Genomic DNA, 21,268 nt, shown 5'->3' with positions numbered 1-21,268 from the left:
AAAGGTTTCTGAGCACCCACTTTGAGAAACAGATGCTGAGTAGCCCTGCAGCAGTGAGAAGAGATCCTGGATCCTCCTGAGGCAGGAGGGGCAGCAGTGTGTATGGTGGGTTCGGTACTGTGAGTACCCAGGCACTTTGCAAGTTGGGGCACGGGTGCTGGTGCTGCCAGTTGTTTTACTGGTACCCTTTAGCCTGTGCCTGAGCATTCAGCAATGAGATCAGTAAAGGCCATTTGAGCTGAGAAGCATCAGTAAGATTTGCAGTGCTGCTGTTGGGGGTCTTTATGGGCTTTGGTTTTTGAAACCCTTTGAAGCCATCAAACCAGCTGAAAAAAGGGTATTCTCCATCTGGCCCTTTAGTTATCGTGTTGGGCAGCACTGGAGCAGTTCTCTATGGCAAAATGGTGTTGAGCACCTGAGAACAGGTTGAGAAAGATGATATTGAGAAAACTCATCTATCCCAAATCAGCAAAAAGGTATTTTTTCTCTTGATGGTACTTTGTTTTTTCCTTGTGAGGTATTGCATGGCCTGCAAAGACGGTTCTCACTCATCACTTGGCTCCAACCAAGTGAGGGCAGTGACTGTTCCCTCTGGCTTGCCAGCCACCAGGAAATGCTAGAATGCAGTGTCTCAGTAAGAGTGTCTTTCAACTCTGTTTATTTTCTTGGCCAGAAGCTACGCCAGAGGCTTGTGTGGTGGCTCCGCCTCCTGCTCTTCTGGCCAACTTTTCTGCAGTGCCGAGTACAGGCAGCGCCAGTTTCGCAGCAGGGATCAAGGCTCAGGGCAGGAGGCTGAGAAGTGATGATGGATGTCGTGGAAGGACTCTCAGGGAGACCCCAGCTGCTGCCATGGGGAGCTGGCATCATTGCTCTGCTTGTGACAATAGTGACTGTGTGCTCCCTGCCCTCCCTGATGGAATACTGGAGGCAATGGCGAATGCTGAAGTCCATCCCGGGTGCCAGCCCCTGCTATCCTGTGCTGGGAAATGCCCTGCTCTTTGAGCGGAAAGGAGAAGGTAATGCCAGCTCACACTGTAGCCCAGCTGTGAGGTCCCTGCACTGCCTGGGCTTTGCTGGAGGAGCCAGTGGTGGTGAGGTGCTTTTATGGCTGAGCTGTGGAAGCAGAGTGGGGTATCAGAGGATGTGCTGTTGCCTTTAGGTCTCTCTAGGCAACGTGCAGAGGTGAACAGTGTGAGGAGTGGGCAGTGAAGAGGAAAGGAGAGGAACTGCATAAATGTGGCATTATTATTGGTCTCAAAGACTAACTGGAGGTTAAATCTGACAGCAGCTGCTGCTGGGCTCAGACTATTAAGTTGTTGGTAGGACGGAGCATGAACGCTGTGGAATGTGTTTGAGTGAGAGGGCGGTGTGCAGTGGGCTCTTGCAGGAAATGCTGCTTCACAAAGTTGAACACTATGTTCTCATGACTTTTTTGGATGTGATCCAAACAAAGCTTGAAACAATTACCTTCGCCCAAGCATGTGCAAGGGACTTTAGCATGCCAAATAGTTTTTACCTGGGCTCCCTTCCGGAATAATCTGTGGCTTAGATTTATGTGTTGAGTGTGAAAGAACTTGCTGAGCATTTATGGTGCAACACGCAAAAGCAAATCCTTTTGTTCTTGAACTGATTAATGGCACCTTCTTTTTGCCTGGTGCATGAGAGAGCACTAATGTGCTGGAAGTTCCTTTTCCATTTGGTACTCATATTTTAACAGGAACATATTTCTTAAGGAGTTTGTGGTATGGAAGCGTTGCTGAGTCTGCTGCCACACTCCTCTGTGTGTGTTTGTGATGCCTGTGTATGCCAGTTCTGCTCTGTGCATGTGTTGCTGGCTGTGCTGCTGTCTATGCTGCCAGAATACACTAATGGGTCATGGGAGCATGGTGAAGTCAAGTGAGAGTACAGCACTGGAACACAAATTGCCCAGTGCTGGCCCATGCTGAGACACGGTGCCTCTGTTCACAAGGCACACTGTCATATCTTTCCTCTGGATCCAGTCCCATATCTAAGGACAAATATGAGACATCTGTGGCGGATGTGAGGGCAGGCAGATTTCCACAAAGTTGACTTTGGGGAAACAGTAGGAGGATGATAGGATGTTTATATGAGCTGGACTGAGAGATTAATCTTTTTTTTTTTCTTTCTTATCCTCTTTTTAAAAAAATCTTTAAAAATCCAAAGCAAACTGGAACATTGCTTCTGTCTCCAGCAATTTGATGTGAACTCTGATGTTCTGTGTAGTCCCTAATCTCATTTGTTAGCAGAAACCACATAGCTCCCGTGTTTTAGTTAAGGAATCACATAGCTCCCATGTCCAGCCTTCTTTGTTCTTGTTTATTTATGTAAAAATGGGTAAATTTTGTGGTTTATAATATTTTTTATTAAAAATATAAAAAAAAACTTTTTAAAAGGGTAGTGTTCTATAACAGGGATGAAAATAGCTTTTCATACGATGAGGATTTTTTAAATTGGAATTGCTAGACAATTGCTGGAAGATGGGCTATTTTAATCACAGCGATGTTTGGAAAAATATTTTAAAAATAGTAAAATAATCTGACACTGAATCGTGTTGAATGAGGTGTCATTAAAACTTTTTGTAAGTCTAGGGAAAGCTGTATTTGGGCATCTATTAGGAAACTATCTTTTTTCTTTTTTTTTCTTTGATTTGGGGACCTTTGAATTTTCAACTCTGCAGAGGCTTGTAAAGGTATCATTTGTTTAAGCTTGTTTCTGAAAGGGCAAAGTGTTTAATCCTTGAACATCCTGAAAGTAGCACCCACTAATATTGTGGAATGAACCTGATTGTCCTCTATGATGAGATAGTGTCAAAGACTTTTTTGAATTAAATCAAACACCATCGACTCTTCTTACCCTGCCAACAGATTCAGCTGTCTCCCATGCTTTCTCTGTAGCTGAATGGACAAGATATGGACTGGATAATTGCAAAAGAATGTGGGAGGAGTATTTGCTGGTTTGCTGAGCTCACTGGTGTGAAGTCCAACTGGCAGCTGGACAGCAGTGGTGTCCCTCAGGTTGATCTGTGGCATAAATGGTGCTCTTCTGTGCCTGAAGAGATTAGGATACCTGAATTTTAAAATCCACAAGTGTAAAATATGCTGCTAGGTCACAGCAGCAGGTTAAAACTACAAGAAAATCACAATTGCAGGGCTTGGGGTGCTGGAGCTCATTACAGAAGCCTTGCTTATTTTGTAAATTCCCCTTGTTGAAGCTCTACTCTGATTTTCTATTCCAGATTTTTTTAAACAGATAGAGTTTTATACTGAAAAGTTCAGAAGTTTGCCACTGTTCAAACTTTGGATAGGACCAGTGCCTGTCATATTTTTGTATCACCCTGACAGTGTGGAGGTGAGTATGCTGGTCTCCTGTATATTCTACTGGGATGCAGAGCAGTGCCCAACATGTTACTTCTATTACTCAATGTAATTTTTATTAAAAGGGGCTTGGATTGATTTGCTTTGGGATAGTCCTCTGAGTTAGTGGTAAACAAAGGCATAAAGTAAAGGAATATAAAAAAGCATAGTCATAGGCATTGGGGGGAATACTGAAGATGACCTGCAAATGAAAGCATCAAAGAAGCATCTCCTTTAGCTTGGTTTTCACATGTGCGAAAGCTTCTACTCCCAAGATTGGAACAAACAAGCAGATAGCAGGGAATATGGGACCACTGAAATAAGGATAGAACATTATGAAATTCAGGTTGCAGTGCTTGGTCTCTTTACAGACTTCTGCATTAAAACTTGGTGGGTCTGTTTTGATGCCATGAAATGTAGTTGTAAGTTTTGCTGCTGACAGTGATTGTCCATGATCTAGTAAGACAGTGTTGTTTGTCTGTTGGAGTGTTTATTGAAGAAATAGTGAAGAAATCTCTCTCCATCTAACAAGTAATATTTTTTCTCACTGTTAATTTTTCTGACAGGCTATTCTGAACAATTCAAAACATATAGAAAAATCATACCTATACAAATTCCTACATCCATGGCTGGGCACTGGACTTCTGACAAGGTATAATGTAAAATGAAGTGAATGTGCACTGCTACCTTTTTGAAATTTGCAGGGTATAGGATAACAAGAGGTCTTGATGGCAGGAATGCTGTATGTATTTCTGAACAAAGAGATTGTGTGCATTGCTTATCTCAGCTGGTCATATTGCAGACCAGTAGGATAGGCCTGAGGTTGGCGATGCTTTGGGGTAGGATCGGAGAGTATGTGCACCCTTTCCTTTATTTCATTCATGAAGTAGAGGATCATGAGAAATGAGTCTGGGTAGGAACATAAATCAGGAGTGGAGAAAGGGAGGAGCAGCGGTATAAGCGTTTGGTGTCCTCCAGTCTTGGAATGGGAAAGGAAGGATTGGTCTGGATGATGCAGATATTCAATAGTCAGAGCAAGGTAAGTATAGATTGTCTTTGGTACTTTTGAGCCTCTTCTGGGTTTTTGAAAAAAGGTCCAGGTCCCAGTGTTAGTGGTTAACTTTGTTGCTTGTTTGGAGCCCTCAAAGGTGGATTCCTCATGCTTTATGATGGGACCATGGTATTGTAAAAGCCAGCTGTGATCATGGTGTGGGAAGTACAAGTTCATGGAATAGGACTAGGCATGCATTTTATCCTGAGTTTTGTTCATGGCCTGTAAGAAGGCAGTAATTAATCAGTAGCAGAGTGCAGAGGTGAAGTCCATGAACATCAGGCATGGTGTATCCTCACTGTTCTTCCTTACTGGTTGTTTTGTCTTCCATACATGTACAGAGGTATTTTGACTTTCTTGTGCTTGCACAAACATAATGGAGGAGAATGTTCCGGTCTCTGCTGATTAGGGGCAGCAGTGGCAGACAGCAAGCCAATATGCTGGCCTGTGGAGTGCCCTAATAGCAAATTAACAGGGGCAGTGGTGTGATAGTTTTACCCTGTAAGCAGAAGTGCCAGCTAGGGCATGTTATTTAGAAAAAGTGAACAGGGACCCCCAGGAAGCTGGTGACACTCACTGTGGCTCCATGCTTGTCACCAGCATGTGGGAAGTGATTGCCTTTCTCCAAGGAAGTAGGCTGTAGCCATACCTTGAGGCAGTCATTTTCATGATATCTCTAGGCCCTAGTTCTCTGCAGGCCTCATTTCATGGTCAGTGAATGGAGGCAAGCACAACCACTGACTGAGAGAGAGGGTGGAGTGGTTGAGGCCTTGATACTGAATAGCTGGTTTGGCCTCTGGCTGACTTCTGCTTGGTCCCTCTGGGCCTGTGCACTGACTAACAGGGATGTACTGTCTGGAGGCTTTTTGGCATCTCCACTGGTTGAGATCAGCTGGAGAAATGGTGGATTCTGCTTCCAAGAGACCTAGAGCAAGAAATATTTCCATTTGCTCCTTCTGTGGGGTGCTATGAACAGCTTGAAGAGACATCTACAGTGTGTCCATCTCTTCCAGGCTGCAGTATTCACTGGGTACTTCCTGTAATGGTGAGGATATTATTTTTGGCTTGGAGTTTTTTAGCCTTCCTTCTCCCTATTAATTTTATAGCACTGGAGACAAGTGGCGGTCACGGAGGAAGATGATAACTCCCACATTCCACTTTGCAATCTTGAGTGACTTTCTAGAGGTCATGAATGAGCAAGGAAATATTTTGGTGAAGAAACTTGAGAAGCATGTTGACAAGGAGCCATTTAATGTCTTTATGGACATCACTCTGTGTGCCCTTGATATTATTTGTGGTAAGTCTTGTTCAGTTATTGTGGTAGAACTGTGAATGATGCAGAAGACCATGAGTTTAGTGGTGCCAGTTTGTGTAACATAATTGAAGAGCAATGTCCCTGCATATTTTCTAAATACATTTCCATCCTTGCCAACCTTTTCCCCAGGATTTACTACTTGCAACTGAGCAGCTGAGTTTTGGCACTGGCAGGACAGAGGCAGCAGTCTGAAGTGAGGTTTTCTTGAGGAGCAGGATTCCTGGGCATGGAAATACAAAGAAATCTCATTCCCTGCAAAGGGATATGTGTATTCACTTGTCAAAGGGATGGTGGTGATAGTCAGAAGCTGGGAGTAGTAGTAACTCACTATGTATACTGCATTTCACTTTGTACTTTTGTACTTGTGAAATGTTGATGTTTTCATCCTAGAAACAGCAATGGGCAGGAATGTGGGTGCCCAGAAGAATAAAGATTCTGACTATGTTTCTGCTATCTACAGGTAAATGCACTTTTTCCTTAGTTATTTTTCAATTGAGCTGGAATTTATGCTGCTGGTGTCAGGAAGGAAGGCCAGAGAGTCAGAAGGAGGGATGTAAAGCATTGGAAGAGACTAACCCTGAGTCACTAAATACCCTGGAGGTGTTTGATAAGACATCTTCCTGTGGCACATAGGATCATGGTGTAGCAATGGACTGGGTTAACAGTAGGCTAACAGTTGGACTCGATCTACAAGGTCTTTTCCAACCTAAATGAATCTGTGATTCTATGATCTCACTCTTAACTTTTGATGGAGCTTGTTGGGACAGGTATGATAAAAAACAGGGGGAGGTCTGAAAGGTTTGATTATCATCAGTTCCTTGGCCTTTTCCAAATTGTAGCACAAGTGTGCTTGAAGTCAATAATAATTACTCTGCAGCTAAAGCATGAGCAAGAGCTGAATTGCAATAACAATCAGCCCTTCCAAATGTACTCTACTTGTGTTTGAGCATACTTGAAGTCTCATATTTTTAATTTTAAATACATTTTAAGTCCTTTAATGTGCAATCTGGTGTCTGGATGTTCAAGTAGGAGCGCAATGCTCTCAGAAACTGTTTGAGCTCTTGGGGCAGATATTTTGGGACCCTGGACTGAGTAGTCTTTACAAGACTGTCAATGCTTTGCTGAAGTGGGGTGTGATGGGATTGGATGACTTAATAGGACTGTTTCAAGAGGATTTGGACTAAGTGAGAATATGCTGTCCTTCTCAGATATCAATACTTAAAGAAATAAAACATGGTGAGGCTGGGATAAGTAGACAGAAATTTTGAGATGGTGTAAAATCAAGACACAAATGTGAATGGCCTTCCTTTCAAATAATGGGTTTAAACCTACACAATATGTTAAGTTCCACTTCATTAGGATACATAGAAATTTTGTTTTGTTTTTGGGTTTTTTTTTTTTTTTTTTTTGTTTGTTCTTGAAATGTGCTATAATTTGGTGTTTTTGTCAAGTAATGTTACATGATATAATTGTTTTGTCCCTAGGATGGGTGATCTAATCCAACGGCGACAGATGAGCCCTTGGCTTTGGCCTGACTTTTTGTATGTGTTGTTCAAAGTAGGAAGAGAGCACAATAGGAAGCTCAACATCCTTCACAATTTTACAGATATGGTACAGAGTCTTTGAAAGAACATATTACTTATAATATTTATAATGATAATTTTCATTGTTGGATTAAAGTTTTTCACACAGATCTTTCAAATGGGGATAAGGTTCAGCCTCCTTGATATGCTGTCTCTCTATTGTGATGCTGAGGAATTCCCTGAAAAGAAGACAAGAGCTGACTTCCCTTTTAGTATCTCTGCTGAATTTAAACAAGAAAGTAGACTACTCCAGGGGAGTGCCAGAACTTGCGGGTCCTTGAAAACTGTAACAAACAACAGAAATTCATTGAACTCTTGTTCTGCCTGAAAAGCTCCACATCTGGATGACGTCCAACAACTCACTTCCAAGTTCGGAGCAGTAAACATAGGGATCTGCATGGTAGTGCCACTGGTTTCAGCCCTCAGAAACTGAAGCCTGTGTTCATTTTCCCCTATTCAGAACAGAACTTCTGAGAGGAGCAAACACATGCTGGTCCTCACATCAGCAGTGAGGCATTCTGATACAGAAATCATTAGGCATGCATTGCTCACTTGGCATAAAATAAAGTGTTCTCTCACCTTGTTAGACTGTGGAAGTAACAGCCCTTTCTCTCACCAAATAATTCCTATATTATTCTTACCAAAGTTTGTCCTCCCAAATCTCTTATTAGGATGGTATCAGAGAGGCTGCTTTCCCAATGCATGTACCCTATGATGTCATTGTATCAATGTCTTTGGCAAAGGAAATAGTCTTTGATCTTTGGCTACATATAATGAGCCACATTGTGGGTTTTTTTCTTGCTGCCTTTTATTGGAAATTGCCGCAGTGAGTCATGAGAGAGGCTCTTAACACTTGTACTCTTCCCATGCTGGGCTGGTGCACTGAAGAATATAACCAACCAAATCATAGAAGATGACAAAGGACCATAAATAATAATTGCATCTATGTAGGTGTTGAGAGCAAGCACTGAGGTGAAGGATTAGTCAATATGTGACACACATGCATGTTAAATGAGGAAAACAATGTGTGTGCATGGAACTGTACATTTTTTCTGCCATTCAGTGATTCTTCAAAACAGAAATGCGTACTCTACACCCTTTTAAATTATTTTGTTGTTTTTATGAGCAATGCGAGTTTATTGAAGGGTTCTGTTTTGACTTTGCAACAACAATGGCAACAATAAGAAATTTATGTCTGTTACTGGGTCTGTACTTTGGCCTAAAAAAGGGAAATTCAGCCATTGCTCTCATACTTGGGAAAATTTGGGAAGCTTTAGTGTAGTGGGTTCGGCAATACTGTGTGTAGCCTTGACACATGGTTCTGGGATCCCCTGGCTTCTCTTCAGTTTTCTGAGTTTTTTGGAGGTTGGAAGTGAGATCCTTTCATAGTTCTCAGATGGGATAGAGAAGATCTTATTGGTGATCACACCGTGGTGATTTTTTTGATATGCTGTTACCACTGTTGGCATTCATTATTAGTGTGTTCCAGATACTCTGGCCATGTTTACACTTCTTGATGGCCCCCAAGTTGTTTATGTAGCTTGGCTGTCTATTTTCTTGATTGCACAAAGGCTGTTCAAGGTTTATTCTTTTGCTTGGGGCAAGAAAGGTTGGTCATAATTCACTACTAATAAAAAGTCAGTTAAATTTCATGACCTAATGCTGACAGCTGAGCTAACAACTCATGTAGAGTGCTACAGATGGATGTCGTTTTGATAAGTTAGGACAAAACTGTATGAGGCAGACAGTGCACTTGTGCTGAATTCATCACATCTGATGCAATGGTTCTAATCTCAGGTCATTGCAGAAAAAGCTGAAGAACTTAAAAACACCCAGCAAAAGAAACATGATAATGATGGTAACTCTGAAGAAAGTGGTTCCAAAAAGAGAAAAGCATTCCTGGACATGCTGCTGAATGCAACAGATGATGAAGGGAAAAAATTGAGCTACAGGGACATTCGTGAGGAAGTGGATACTTTCATGTTTGAGGTAACCAAGGAACCCATTGGTTTATTGTTCTTTTGTTGTTGTTGTTATTTTGGAAGGTTTTATTTGCTGGGGTTTTTTGTTTGTTTTTTTTCCTCCAAACCCAAGATTCAGAATTTTCAGGTGGTGACTCTTGTCTTAGTTCAGGATGTTGTTTTTAGCATGATGTTATTTAAGCCCTGGAACCCTAAGAGAACATCTCAATGTTTCTATTCTACAGAGGTAGGATAGAAGCCTTGGTATGCCCTGGAAAAGCTTTGGACAATGCACATGTGGTAGACTCTGCCTGTGTGAGCAGGGTCTACTCATGAAAGCAGGAGAGAAATGAAAACTTAAAGGCTGACATGGACCACGGGCTCTTGCCTTTTGTTGCAAGCTTCATTAACACTGAAGAGAGCTCTAAATACTTTCACTGTTTTGACTTGCATTTTTTCATGTCTCCTCACATTTTTTCCCTTGCTACATTGCCTGCAGTCTTCTGGTTCTGTAGTCCACTGTACATCAGTGCTTCATCTTGTAGAAATTTGTCCTAGAATGACTTGGGTTGAAAGGGACCTTAAAGATGGTTTAATTACAACCCTCCTGCCATGGTCAGGGATGTCATCAACTAGAGTGGGTTGCCAGGGCCCCATCCCACCTGTCTCTGAACACCTTGAGAGATAGGACATTCAAAATTTCTCTAGCCAGCATGTTCTTCACTAATCTCTGAGTAAAAAATTTCTTCCTAACATCTAATATATTTTTTTTTCTCTTTTAGTTTACAATTATTCTCTCTTTTCCTATAAGTACCTGCTCATGTAAAATGTCACACTCCCTCTTTTTTTTTTTTTTTTTTTTTTGTAAGTCCTGTAAGTCCTCTCTAAGTACTGAAAGGCCACAACCAGGTCTTCCCAGAGCCTTCTTTTCTCCAGGCTGAAAAACTCCAACTCTCTCAGCCTGTCTTCATAGGAGATGTGTCCCATCCCTCTGATTATCTTCAAGGCTCTTCTTCTTGTCTGATTCCCTAAGGGAGGATCTGAAGATTTCCACAAGTTTTCTGCACACTTCCATTAGATGGACCTGAATTCTCTCAGAAGAGCTTAATTCATAGAATCTTATTAATACTGTTGTAACCAAGAGAAACTCTCTTCTCATCTTGCCATTTCTGTACTACAGTAGCATCCTGAACTTCACCACAAGTGTGCTTTTTTAGTATAAAGATTCTTTTTTGGTCAACTTTTCCCTTTTCTGTTCCTCCCTTTTTTATCCTTTTTTATGTTTTTTTTTCTCCCCTTCTTTGGTTCATGTTTTGTGTCTGCTTTCTTTTCCTCTCCTTCCCACAGTGCTGGGAACTAGTAGTTGATTCCGTCCCCATAGAAAACCAAGTATTTTCTTCTATGGCTTCTGTATTGTGTCTCACAAAACCATTTTTAGATACTTTTGAAATGGTTACAAGTTGTCTCCATTGTATCTCTCCTGTGACAGTCACTGGCCCCTATAGATGTTGACTGGACAGTAACCAAAAAGATGAATATACATCTGATTCATTGTGTAGATATTGATAGTTCATGCAGCTCCTGAGAATCAGAAGAGAGGGATTTTGCTTGGGTTATTTCAAAACTTTCCCCTTTTGTCAGAACAATTGTGGATCACCTTTTATCTTGATAGTGAGTTGAATCATTCACTCTTGATTCATGTTTTTATCATGGGGATGAGACTTATAAGTCTCACTTTTCATACTAACTGCACACCTAAGTATTTACAAAGCCCACTGGTACATGGGAATAGAGTTGAAATTAATGTCTTTGTAAATCTGGACCTGTAGGGCCATGATACAACAGCAGCTGCTGTGAACTGGGTCTTGTACTTGCTTGGACGTAATCCGGAAGTTCAGAAGAAGGTTCACAGGGAATTGGACGAGGTGTTTGGTAAGTCTCCATTCCCCCTTCACTGGAGTTTTGCTGCAATTGTGAGTGGAAATGTGTTAAAAGCCTAGAAGTAGAAGGGGATTTAAGAGCATGCCTTGTGGCCCTTCTGGAACTTTCAGCAGTTACAGGTGCTTGGGATGGGTGTGGGGAGGTCTGTTGGGGTGTACAACCAAACTTATGTCTTTGGGGCAAGATATGCATATTTAATATATTTGTAACACCTTCTTGTATGTAGTCTTGGTGCATGATGAGAGTTTCTGAGGAGATCCAGGATGAGTTTGTTTAGCCAAAGATGGGGAGTTTTGGTCTTGGTCATCCCTGTGTTTGTTTTTGGACAGACAATACTGAACGTCCCGTTACAACAGAGGATTTGAAGAATCTTCGATACCTTGAATGTGTTGTGAAAGAAGCTCTTCGTCTCTACCCTTCAGTTCCCCTGTTTGCCCGTTCCTTGAGAGAGGATTGCTGCATTAGTAAGTGGTGTTCTGTCTTTGCCATTTTCTCTTCTAGCATTTCTGCAGTGGAGATGTTTCCCAAGAAAAGGACAGCATTGTTTTATTTTTTACTGTTCTGTTGTGTATAGGAAGTCACTTGTTGGTTTTTGTTTTGACTCTTCTTCTCCCCTTCTCTCCTCTCTTTAGGGGGATATCAGATACCAAGAGGTGCAAATGTCCTCGTTTTAACTTATGCCCTGCATAGAGACCCTGAGGTCTTCCCTGACCCGGAGGAGTTCAGGCCTGAGCGATTCTTCCCTGAAAATTCTAAGGGAAGGCACCCATATGCTTATGTGCCCTTCTCAGCTGGTCCCAGGAACTGCATTGGTATGTGTCTGGAGAGGAAGCCCTTGTAAGGTTCTGCTTTTGAATGTGGTAACTGAGACAGCAACGAGTACTGTTTGTATAGTGTTCTTCCTCATTCCCCACCTCTGGAGCTGGGCACTGCCTGTCCTGCAAGCCACACACTTCCATTAGATAGACCTGAATTCTCTCAGAAGAGTTTAGTTCATAGACTCATATTAATGCTGTTGAGCTATCCCATTTGTTTCTTCTGAGGCATTTCCTTTCTTCCTAGGGACAAGTGTCTATCCTGTTGATGTTTCTTCCTCACTGCTGTGCAGCCTGACAGCATGTTTTTGGGCTCCTGTGTTAGGACATGATTGCTTCCTAATTTCTGATTCTCAGTGTCAGCAACACAGAATAAGAGAAAACACATGTCCCACACCTGCCTTGCTCTGGAAACAGTTAATCTGTCTCTCTCAGGTTCTGAGCTGGATGTCCAAAGCATGCAATCTGCAAGTGATGTATTCTTTCCCTATTTCTGACACTGTAGTTGGTTTGGTGTCTTCTCTGTCATCCCAGAACTCATCAGCACTTTCAGATGCCACTGAGGTGCTTGACATTTATCTGTGCTTCAAGTAGAGGCAGTGTTGTTTATATTGTAGAACATGTGAAAAGACTGTTCCCTGCGCTGATTTTAAGTGCAGATGCGGAACATCCAAAAGTTGTCATGCTGTTACGATAATGGGAAATATTACTTCTTTTGGTTTTTTTTGGTTTTGTTTGTTTGTTTTGGTTTCTCTTTTTGGGGAATACAATTGGTTTGTTTTGATTTGTCTCAGTGGTAGTAAGTGCCCTCTTCCATGAGAGCAGTAAAGTAGGTCTTTCCTTGTTCCAAAGATATAACATGTCTAGCTAGTTCCTGAGTGTGCAGGAACATGTGCAGGAGAGGTGGTTCATTAGTGTAATTGCAAAAGTGCATTGTGTGTAGATATGTACAGACTTCTGTGTATATAATCTGTGTATATAATACAAAGGGGAGAACATAAAAAGTTCTCAGCCCTGTATTTTGTGTCCCATCTCCGTTTTTTAGTTTTTGTGAACTGCCTTGTGCCACTTGGTTTGGTTTCCCTCACGTTTCTCTGTTCTCATGTTTCTGCCTTCACCTATCTCAGGATTGTAAATTGAACTTTGCCCTCTGTGCTACCAAATCATCAGTGTGTGTGAGGCTTAATGATAACTGAAGGAAGGTCTGTCTGTCATTCCGTTGCAGTTGCATCTCCTTTGCTCCTCTCCACATATATGGAACCATGAGATTTTTCTCTCCCCACAGAGCCTGTTCTGCACCTTCTGCTCTGGTCTGCTATCCATCCCTCCTGCCCAGTCCTTTCAAGAGATGTGACTAGGCTATGTTTTGTAGTAGTTCCATATGAAGGGTTGACTTCATATGGAAGTACTACATGTTGTTGTTTGAGTTCTGTGTACTATGGGAAGGAGGATGGACTGTGGATTGTCCCGAGAAGGCCAGAGTTTTCATGCAGAGAAAGGTGCTAGTGTAACTTGTATCCATATGACCTTGATTTTGGCCTAAAGCTCGTTCTGTTCTTAAGTCCTGTGAGCATGCAAGTGCAGCAGCTGTTGATGCAACTTGACAATAACTAATTTTTTTCCTGCCCTGTAACTCATAGGTCAGCGCTTTGCACAAATGGAGGAGAAAACTCTTCTAGCCCTCATCCTGCGGCGCTTTTGGGTGGAATCGTGTCAAAAGCCAGAAGAGCTTGGTTTATGTGGAGAATTGATTCTTCGTCCAAATAAAGGCATCTGGATTAAACTGAAGTCTAGGAGACCAAATACTGGATCAGAATGAAAGGAATTTCAAGAGTTTACTTCCAAAAGTTTTCAATCTATTTAGGCTGAGACATATTTTAAAATCAAATATTTTGATGTCAGTCCAGAAATTTGTTAAAACTAGTTGCTATTGTTTTATTACAGAAGATGCAGTAATAGCCCTAGTTGCTCTACTTTTATACTGCTTGTGAACTTCATGTTGATCTTTGAAATGCAAGCCTTTAATCCTTAAATTTTAGTGCCTTATCTGCTCAGATGAAACTATTCCATTGCCACAGTGCCATAAAAACTAAGCTATGGTAATAACAGCAGCAGTGCCTGTGATGAAGTGATTACCTTACATGCCATAGCATTTTCCAAGTAACTGGGAAGTCTGAAGTGTTTGTAAGGTTTTCAGGTTTCTTTTTTTTCTGAAAAATACAAGTGATAATCCTTCTTCTTTGCATAACTTTTTTTTTTTTTTGGTGATGATTGCCTCTGTAAAGACCACACAAAAATCTGTGATCATTTCACTCCTTCTTGGAAGCATTTAAAGTAGTTTGTAAGAAGGGAGTGGTCTGAATTATTTTTTAGCAAACAGTACCAAAAGCATTAACCATAGCAGGAACTAGACCTTATGCAAATTACACACAGAATTTCATAATGACAAAAGCAATGTATTATTACAAATTTTGAGAATAAACTCATGCCATGCCTCAATGTGGACTGAAATGGTACCTGTTGATATTGCATGCCTCTGTGCAGGTAAATTGCTGATGAATAATTGTTTCTTAGCATCAGTTCCTCTAGGGTGATCAATCAACTAGATTTTACCATGCTGGTCAAAGCCAGTGTGCTCTTGCCTTCTAGTGCCCTAAAGGCAACCTACAGAGTTTTTTGCTAATTGATGTTGAAGAGGAATTACAGTGATAGAATGAAATGCCTGTCAAAGTTTCTGGTTGTACCTTCATGACTGATCAAAGTCTGCTGCAGGCCATACAGCTGGAGAACAGACTCTCCATGACTTTTGCAAGCTCTGAACAAAAAGCTGGTGCTAAACCAAGCTGATGTCCTCTAGCTGGTCTGGCTTTACTGGTCCCCTCTGCTTTTGGGGCTTCTTTTGACTGGTGTGTGTTGCTCCAGCACGATACCTGGCGCTGTACAAAGAGGGATGCCCACCAATAACCACGCTCGTGCCTTTGGTTGTTCTTGCCTCTTGGTGCTGAGGGCTATTGGCGTGTTGTTGCCTTTAGGTTGTTCTTGGGCTGTGGGCAGCCTGCAGAGGGGGACTGGGTGAGAAGCTGGAGGTCAGAGCTGATAAAACTAATATGGACTGGTCCAGAAATGATTAATGTGTTACAAAGTAGGAAAAGAGTAATCTGTTCTTACTCATTTTGTTGACATTTACATATTTTTTTCTCTTGTCTCTGTTTCCTTTCAACAACACTTAGTCACTTAATACCTAGGATACTGCTGTACTTTGCAGAATATCATAATAATGACAAAATAATTTATATTTGTTCCAAATAAATTAGAGGTTTCCTTGAACCCGCCAAACTCTATGTACTCTGATAAGCCTTGGTTTTACCATTTTCTGAGGATTTACTAAAAAGAAAATGTGTAACAATTAGTTTAAAAAATGAAATCACAGATTTTGATGAATAGTCTACAATCACTGTATTTATTTTACCACTAAGACAAAAGAGCCTTTACAATAGTAATACTTGCATTCTTCAGTCTTCTTTTTCAAAGATAGGTTTCATTGCTGCATAATAACAAGAATTTCAGTTTCCAGGGCTCAATCTAAACATTGTCTTCTTTATAATGAGATAACTTTTGAGACCACCTCCATATGTTAATGGATATAATACACATGACACAAGTTTTCCAAAGAGACTCGAAATTAAGGAATTATTTCCTTGGTTTTACATACTTGGCAGTGTGAATTTTCAAGGTAAATAGGATTAGTATCCAGAATATGTTTTCTCAGGAAATTTGGCATGTAGTTGAAACCTGGAGAGGTACCTCATGTCTTAAGGTATGTGCTTAAGTTAAGGACTTTCAAGACAAATGGAAACTAATATTACTTCTTTTCCTTCTGTGGGATGTTTTTTGTAGAAAACATTTGTAAGATAGACCAAATTATAACTTTATTTTTCCATAAGATAATTCTTACGAATTCTATCTACACTGACCAATATTTTTTCTTGCACTGTGCTTTTTTCTTGTACCATGCTCTTCCCATAAAATGTGTGTGTATCTCCTGTTATTTCTTTATACTCTTCAAAATGGACAAGAAAATCGTTGAGACAAAAACTGGATAAAACTATAAAAAGAAACTCATTATGAAAAGTGCATGGGCTCAAATGCTGGCACGAGGATGCCAATGTGAAAAATCCCTATTTAGTGATGCAAAAAGTGTCTTTGCCAAGATAAGCATTGATGTAATCCTATAATTGTGTTCTGAGCTGCTCTGAAATGGCAGTGATCTCTTATCTTCTGTTGTGAAAATTGGTTCTGAAGCTATCTGATGCTGCTAAGGAAATAAATATTGAATAAAACAGTACTGAACATACTGCCAAATTCGTGCCTGCTGGGTAGATGTTAAATACCTTGCATTATCTAGTGTGTTTTTATTAGGTTAAATCATGTGGTGTGTAGCTCTTGATAGTGGTCAGCAGCAATCCTCTGGATGTGGGAGTTTGTTTGTAGGTTTTGTGTGGTTTTTTTTTTTTTGTTTGACTGTTGATTTGAGGTTTTATCTGGGGGGTTGTTCCTGTAGGATTGTGGCATGCAGCACGGCATTGCAGGTTTCCTGATAAAATAATGGGACAATAAAATATTGTGTAATAAAAACTGCATGTGCATAGTAGCTGTTTGTGATCTTTTTCCAGAGTTGTAGGTATCTGCTGTGGTATTAAGGTAGCAGCTGATCTCTAAACCAAAAGATTACACTGTCTATAAAGATTCCTTTTGTGTGGTGTCAGAAAGGACATGACTTTCTACTGGGATGACAGAAATGGAATGTGTGAGTGTTTCTGGATCATGGTTTACAGCTGTTCCAAGGAACACTGAAAAGAGACAAGGTGTGACCTCCCTCTGTTGGGAAGTTCTGCTTGAGAGCACCTGTAGGTGCCCTGAGGCACTAGAATTTCCCAGCCACCTTTACACAAACTGCTTTTTGGTCTCTGAAAGCTGCATGTTTTGGACACATGCAGGAGGTGGAATAGTGGTGTACACTAGATATCCACTTGCCTTCCTGAATTTAATTCTCATGCTGTAAAAGACAAAAACCTGATATATAAATGTTAGTATGCTGCTGCAAACAAATAATTTTGCTGTGTTTGTTTTCATGTGTCGTCTTCTTTTCCAGCAGCTAAAAGTCAGAGAATCCTACTCCAATTTTCTTCCTAAAGGAGTATTTGTGTCACACCTGGACAAAACTCCCCAGTATAGGAGCACCTCAGTTTATAGTCAGGTCATATTTCGAAGATGACCTTCAAGATCTGCATGGATTAAAAGATTAAAAACTAAGTTAACTCACTTTCTAAACCAAAAAACTGCATACATCTGAGATTCTTCTGAAAACGAGAGTCTCTTGGTTACAGTCTGCTGAGTAAAACTCTATCTTTTGTTCAACAAATGGACTTTTCTATTTGATGCCTGGAGTATAACTTGTGGAGATATTAAGTGTTCATTGAAATTGAAAAATATTTTGATCAAAGAAAGGCAAAAGCTATCAGTTAACAAAAGACTCAGCATTTGTTGTATGCACAAATGACCTCATTCCAGGCTACTAATTGACATACAACATACAACTTGCCCAAGAATTACTGTTTGGCAGTTTACAGGCCTTGATCAAGATACTGGGGCCCTTCAGTGTATGTTGAAACATCCTATCTTCTCTAATACCTAGCAATAACCAGCATCAGGTGCTATAGGTCCAAAAAGGAAGGCCTTGGGCAGTAATGTGATTCTCCATTTATTTAAAAAAATGGAAAATCTGAAAAAAATCACAGAGGACTTCAGAAATAACAAACCTGTTACCAGGGTTCCAAGGGTCTTTCAGGGTGAAGAGAGAGACGAGGATCTTGATCTCATGATCAGAAGGCTGGATTTATTAATTTATGATATATAATACATTATCACTATACTAAAAGGAATAGAGAGAAAAGTTCAGAAGCTGCTATGCCAAGAATAGAATAGGAATAGCATAAACAAGGGAGCTCTCTCTGATTCTGTCCCAGAGAGAGCTTGTCTTTGATTGGCCCTTAATTGTACACATGCAACATGGGCCAATCACAGGTGCACCTCCTTGCAGAAGGAGGAAAAATCCTAAAGAAAGGATTTTTCACTAAAGATGTCTGTGACACAAATCCAGTAACTATTTGTTGTTTAATATTTGCAACTGTCTTCTATTTCATTTAATACGATCCTGAATTTTGTTTGCATTGATTTCTTATTTGACATCTGATTTGCAGTGTTTTCTGGGCTCTGTTTCAAGGAAGACTATTGTTGATGTGTAATTTCAGCATATGGAACTAGTAAACTGGTTTTAATCTGATACAATACATAATGCTGTGCCATTCACAAATCAGTAAATTATTCTATCCATCTTTTTGCAGCCATTTGAGGTGGTATCAAGTCAAACAGAAAGTTCTGCCCTAGTGAAACAGTAGATTCTTCACTCAGATAGTGGCATCCTGACTCAGATGAAAAGGCTCTAGATTGTTGATTGTAAGAAGAAAAGATTGAGATTTAGATTTAGGGTTTGTTTTAGCAGCATTTTATATTTTATTTCTCTATCTCCTTTGTCATTTGCATAATGATAGCCATGAAGTTGTTCAGAATATTTTTGGTTGGTTGTTTTTTTACCTGCTGGAGCATTCAAGTTCATGAAATTGTTATGGTATCCTCATTCAAATGGAAAGGGTGTGCACAAAGGCAAATCAAAATGAAAATTTGGGTTTTTCCTACCATACTGGTGCCTTCCTTTCCTCATTTCCTCTGAGAAACTTCTCCTCTTGCTCCACATCACAACCGGCAGGTGTTGTCTCATCACAGAGAGTAAATCCTCTTCCATGTTGAAGCTGTTTTTTGAATAGGACTGCCATAAGAAATGTGGGATTTGGTTCTGCCAGGCAGAATTATACCTAAATCAGGTTAGAATCCAGTAATTTATTTCCTGAGGTGAAACAGTTCAGTAATTCCTGCCACCTTTGCAGGAATGAGATTTGTGCATGGATCACAGTTGAAATCAGCAGAAAGCAGTATCAAGCAAGTGCACTGCCAGGGAGATGTCATTCTGAAGAACTGGCTTAGGCTGCAGCAGGTTTTGGTTTTGTAACTACCAAGTCAAAATGAAGCAGAGTCAAACAGAAGACAACTCTTAAATGTATTGTAGATTATTCAAATAAATTTTGAACTTTGATCATCAAAAATGTTTCCATTTATAAAAATGCTTTGATGAGCTATTCTTTTATTTCTGCTGTCTGATTTACTGAACCCTACATGCAAGATCCTGATATAGCTAACATTTAGAATATGGACAGCTAAATTGATACAATGAGGGACTTAAGACCAAGAGTAAACTTATGTGTTGAGCCCGTATGACCTAAAAAGCATTAGATGATTTTGGCATTCTATGCACTTTAAATTTCTATCTCTTCTCCTAGTTTAAATAATATAATCTCTGGATTTCAGAGAGGCTAAGGAAACATATACCAGCGGAGAATTTGTCTCAATTTATTTTATAATTTTTTCTGTAATAAATATGTCCTATAATAAGCAATAACTCACTCATCATCATAGAGTCCATAATACATTTTTTCTCTGTACACAAGAACAACTTTGTTCATTTGAGCAACAGCACAGCAGTGCAAATGGGGGTACATCATGTGAGTAGCAGGTCCAGTGAAAGAAAATGCATTTATTTTCCAAAGTGATCATGCTCATTGTGATTCTCTTTGAACAGCATTTCTGCCTTATTTCTGAACTTCACCATCAAATCCAACTGATGCCCTTACAGATGCAATTAAAATGATTGGTTTTAGAAAGACTGATACCTAAATTTCAGAACTACTGCTTAAAGGAAATATTTTTTCTTCCTTTTTTTTTTTTTTTTTTTTATTCCTTAGTAGTTTTCTTCTGAAACAGCCATCAGCAGAAGATGCCCCTTCCTCAGACAAAAATCTAAAATATAGTCAATGGATTATAAAAATGAAATGTTACAGAAGCTTCTGATGAATGTGGGTATGACTACATGTTGCATGAATGACACACATGTTCTCGGTAAAATTTTTCCAAAAGTGCATGATTGGAGATTCTTTTGTTTGTTGGTTTGTTTTTTTTTTGTTTTTGTTTTCTTGGGGTTTTTTGTTCTCTTGTTTTTTGCTCGTGTTTTTATTAGAGCAGTAGCAAACTAGAATAACTGCCCAATATCTGAATAGGAAAGCCCAGATAAGAAGTGAAAATTGAAGAAAAAAATTTCTTGGACAAAAGTTCTAACCTGTTTGTGTCACCAATTGAAATGTGCACACACATACACAGGCAAAACAATTATTTTATTTGAATACTAATATATGTTAAGCAACACAAAAAATGGTCAGTTCAGCATACTTTGTTTGTAAATATTCAAATACAGGTAGATTTTGTGATTGCATCCAGGGACAATGAAAATTCCGTAATTTGATATAGAGGTGAAAATTTATCCAGGAATTTTGAAATATTATCATAATTTTATAGGGGAGAAAAGAGAGACTATGTTGCATATGTGTGGTTATACAGGATCAATTCCAGTGCAGTGTGGATGATAGATGTGTCCCAAGGTCAGTAGCAGTATTGACAAAAACAGTACCCGTTCAAAGTAAACATTAAAGATGAGTTAGCATTGCAGGAAGTAATATTTAACACAAAGTTTTGACTTTTTTTTTTTTTTTAGTAGAGTGCAAACCTGATCCATGCATCCAGACTTATTATGTGTTCAGGTATGTAATCATTATTGCAATAATGCACTGGTATTCAGTGAAAGGTTTTCATAGCAACAAGACAGTGCAAGTCGGAGTTTTCATGGATTGTATTTTGTGGTTAACTTATGTCACAGATTAAGTTGTTGCATGTGAAATAAATCTTAGAATTCTTATAGCATAGGAAGCAATGAGTGTTCAAGTGGCTAGCTTGATAACTGTATTTACTAAACTATCTGGAGAGTCAGTATTAGTAATGTCATTTCAGTGGAATATTGTTCCCAGTCTAAGCAGGAATGAATATTCTGCTGTTAAAAGGTATGCCAAAACAGCCTGTCACAGCTGCAATTGTAATTTTCAATGTAATTTTGAATCAATGCTGAAACAGTACAAGTGTAAATCAGTGTTAGGCTTAGCAGTGCTTAATAAAACTAATTATACACCCTTTATTGAACATATCCTAAAGAATGATTTTGTGGTTTTT

The 21,268-nt window shown here is 39.8% G+C and overlaps 1 protein-coding gene across 1 annotated transcript; it reads left to right on the top strand.

Moving 5' to 3' along the window:
* Positions 1-741: 741 nt before the first annotated feature.
* Positions 742-16,402, top strand: LOC132072012 (cytochrome P450 4V2). Its single transcript, XM_059469901.1, has 11 exons — positions 742-1,016; positions 3,257-3,369; positions 3,941-4,026; positions 5,532-5,722; positions 6,131-6,200; positions 7,225-7,351; positions 9,121-9,312; positions 11,114-11,216; positions 11,555-11,689; positions 11,858-12,037; positions 13,681-16,402. Exons 1-11 carry the CDS (start codon positions 803-805, stop codon positions 13,857-13,859), a joined length of 1,590 nt encoding a protein of 529 aa, XP_059325884.1. The 5' UTR covers positions 742-802; the 3' UTR covers positions 13,860-16,402.
* The last annotated feature ends 4,866 nt before the right edge of the window (positions 16,403-21,268 follow it).

The sequence above is a fragment of the Ammospiza nelsoni genome, chromosome 4, assembly GCF_027579445.1.
Source record: "Ammospiza nelsoni isolate bAmmNel1 chromosome 4, bAmmNel1.pri, whole genome shotgun sequence".
Classification (NCBI taxonomy): Eukaryota; Metazoa; Chordata; class Aves; order Passeriformes; family Passerellidae; genus Ammospiza; species Ammospiza nelsoni.
The sequence above is the reverse complement of the archived record's forward strand: the minus strand, read 5'-3'. Positions and strand labels throughout refer to the sequence as shown.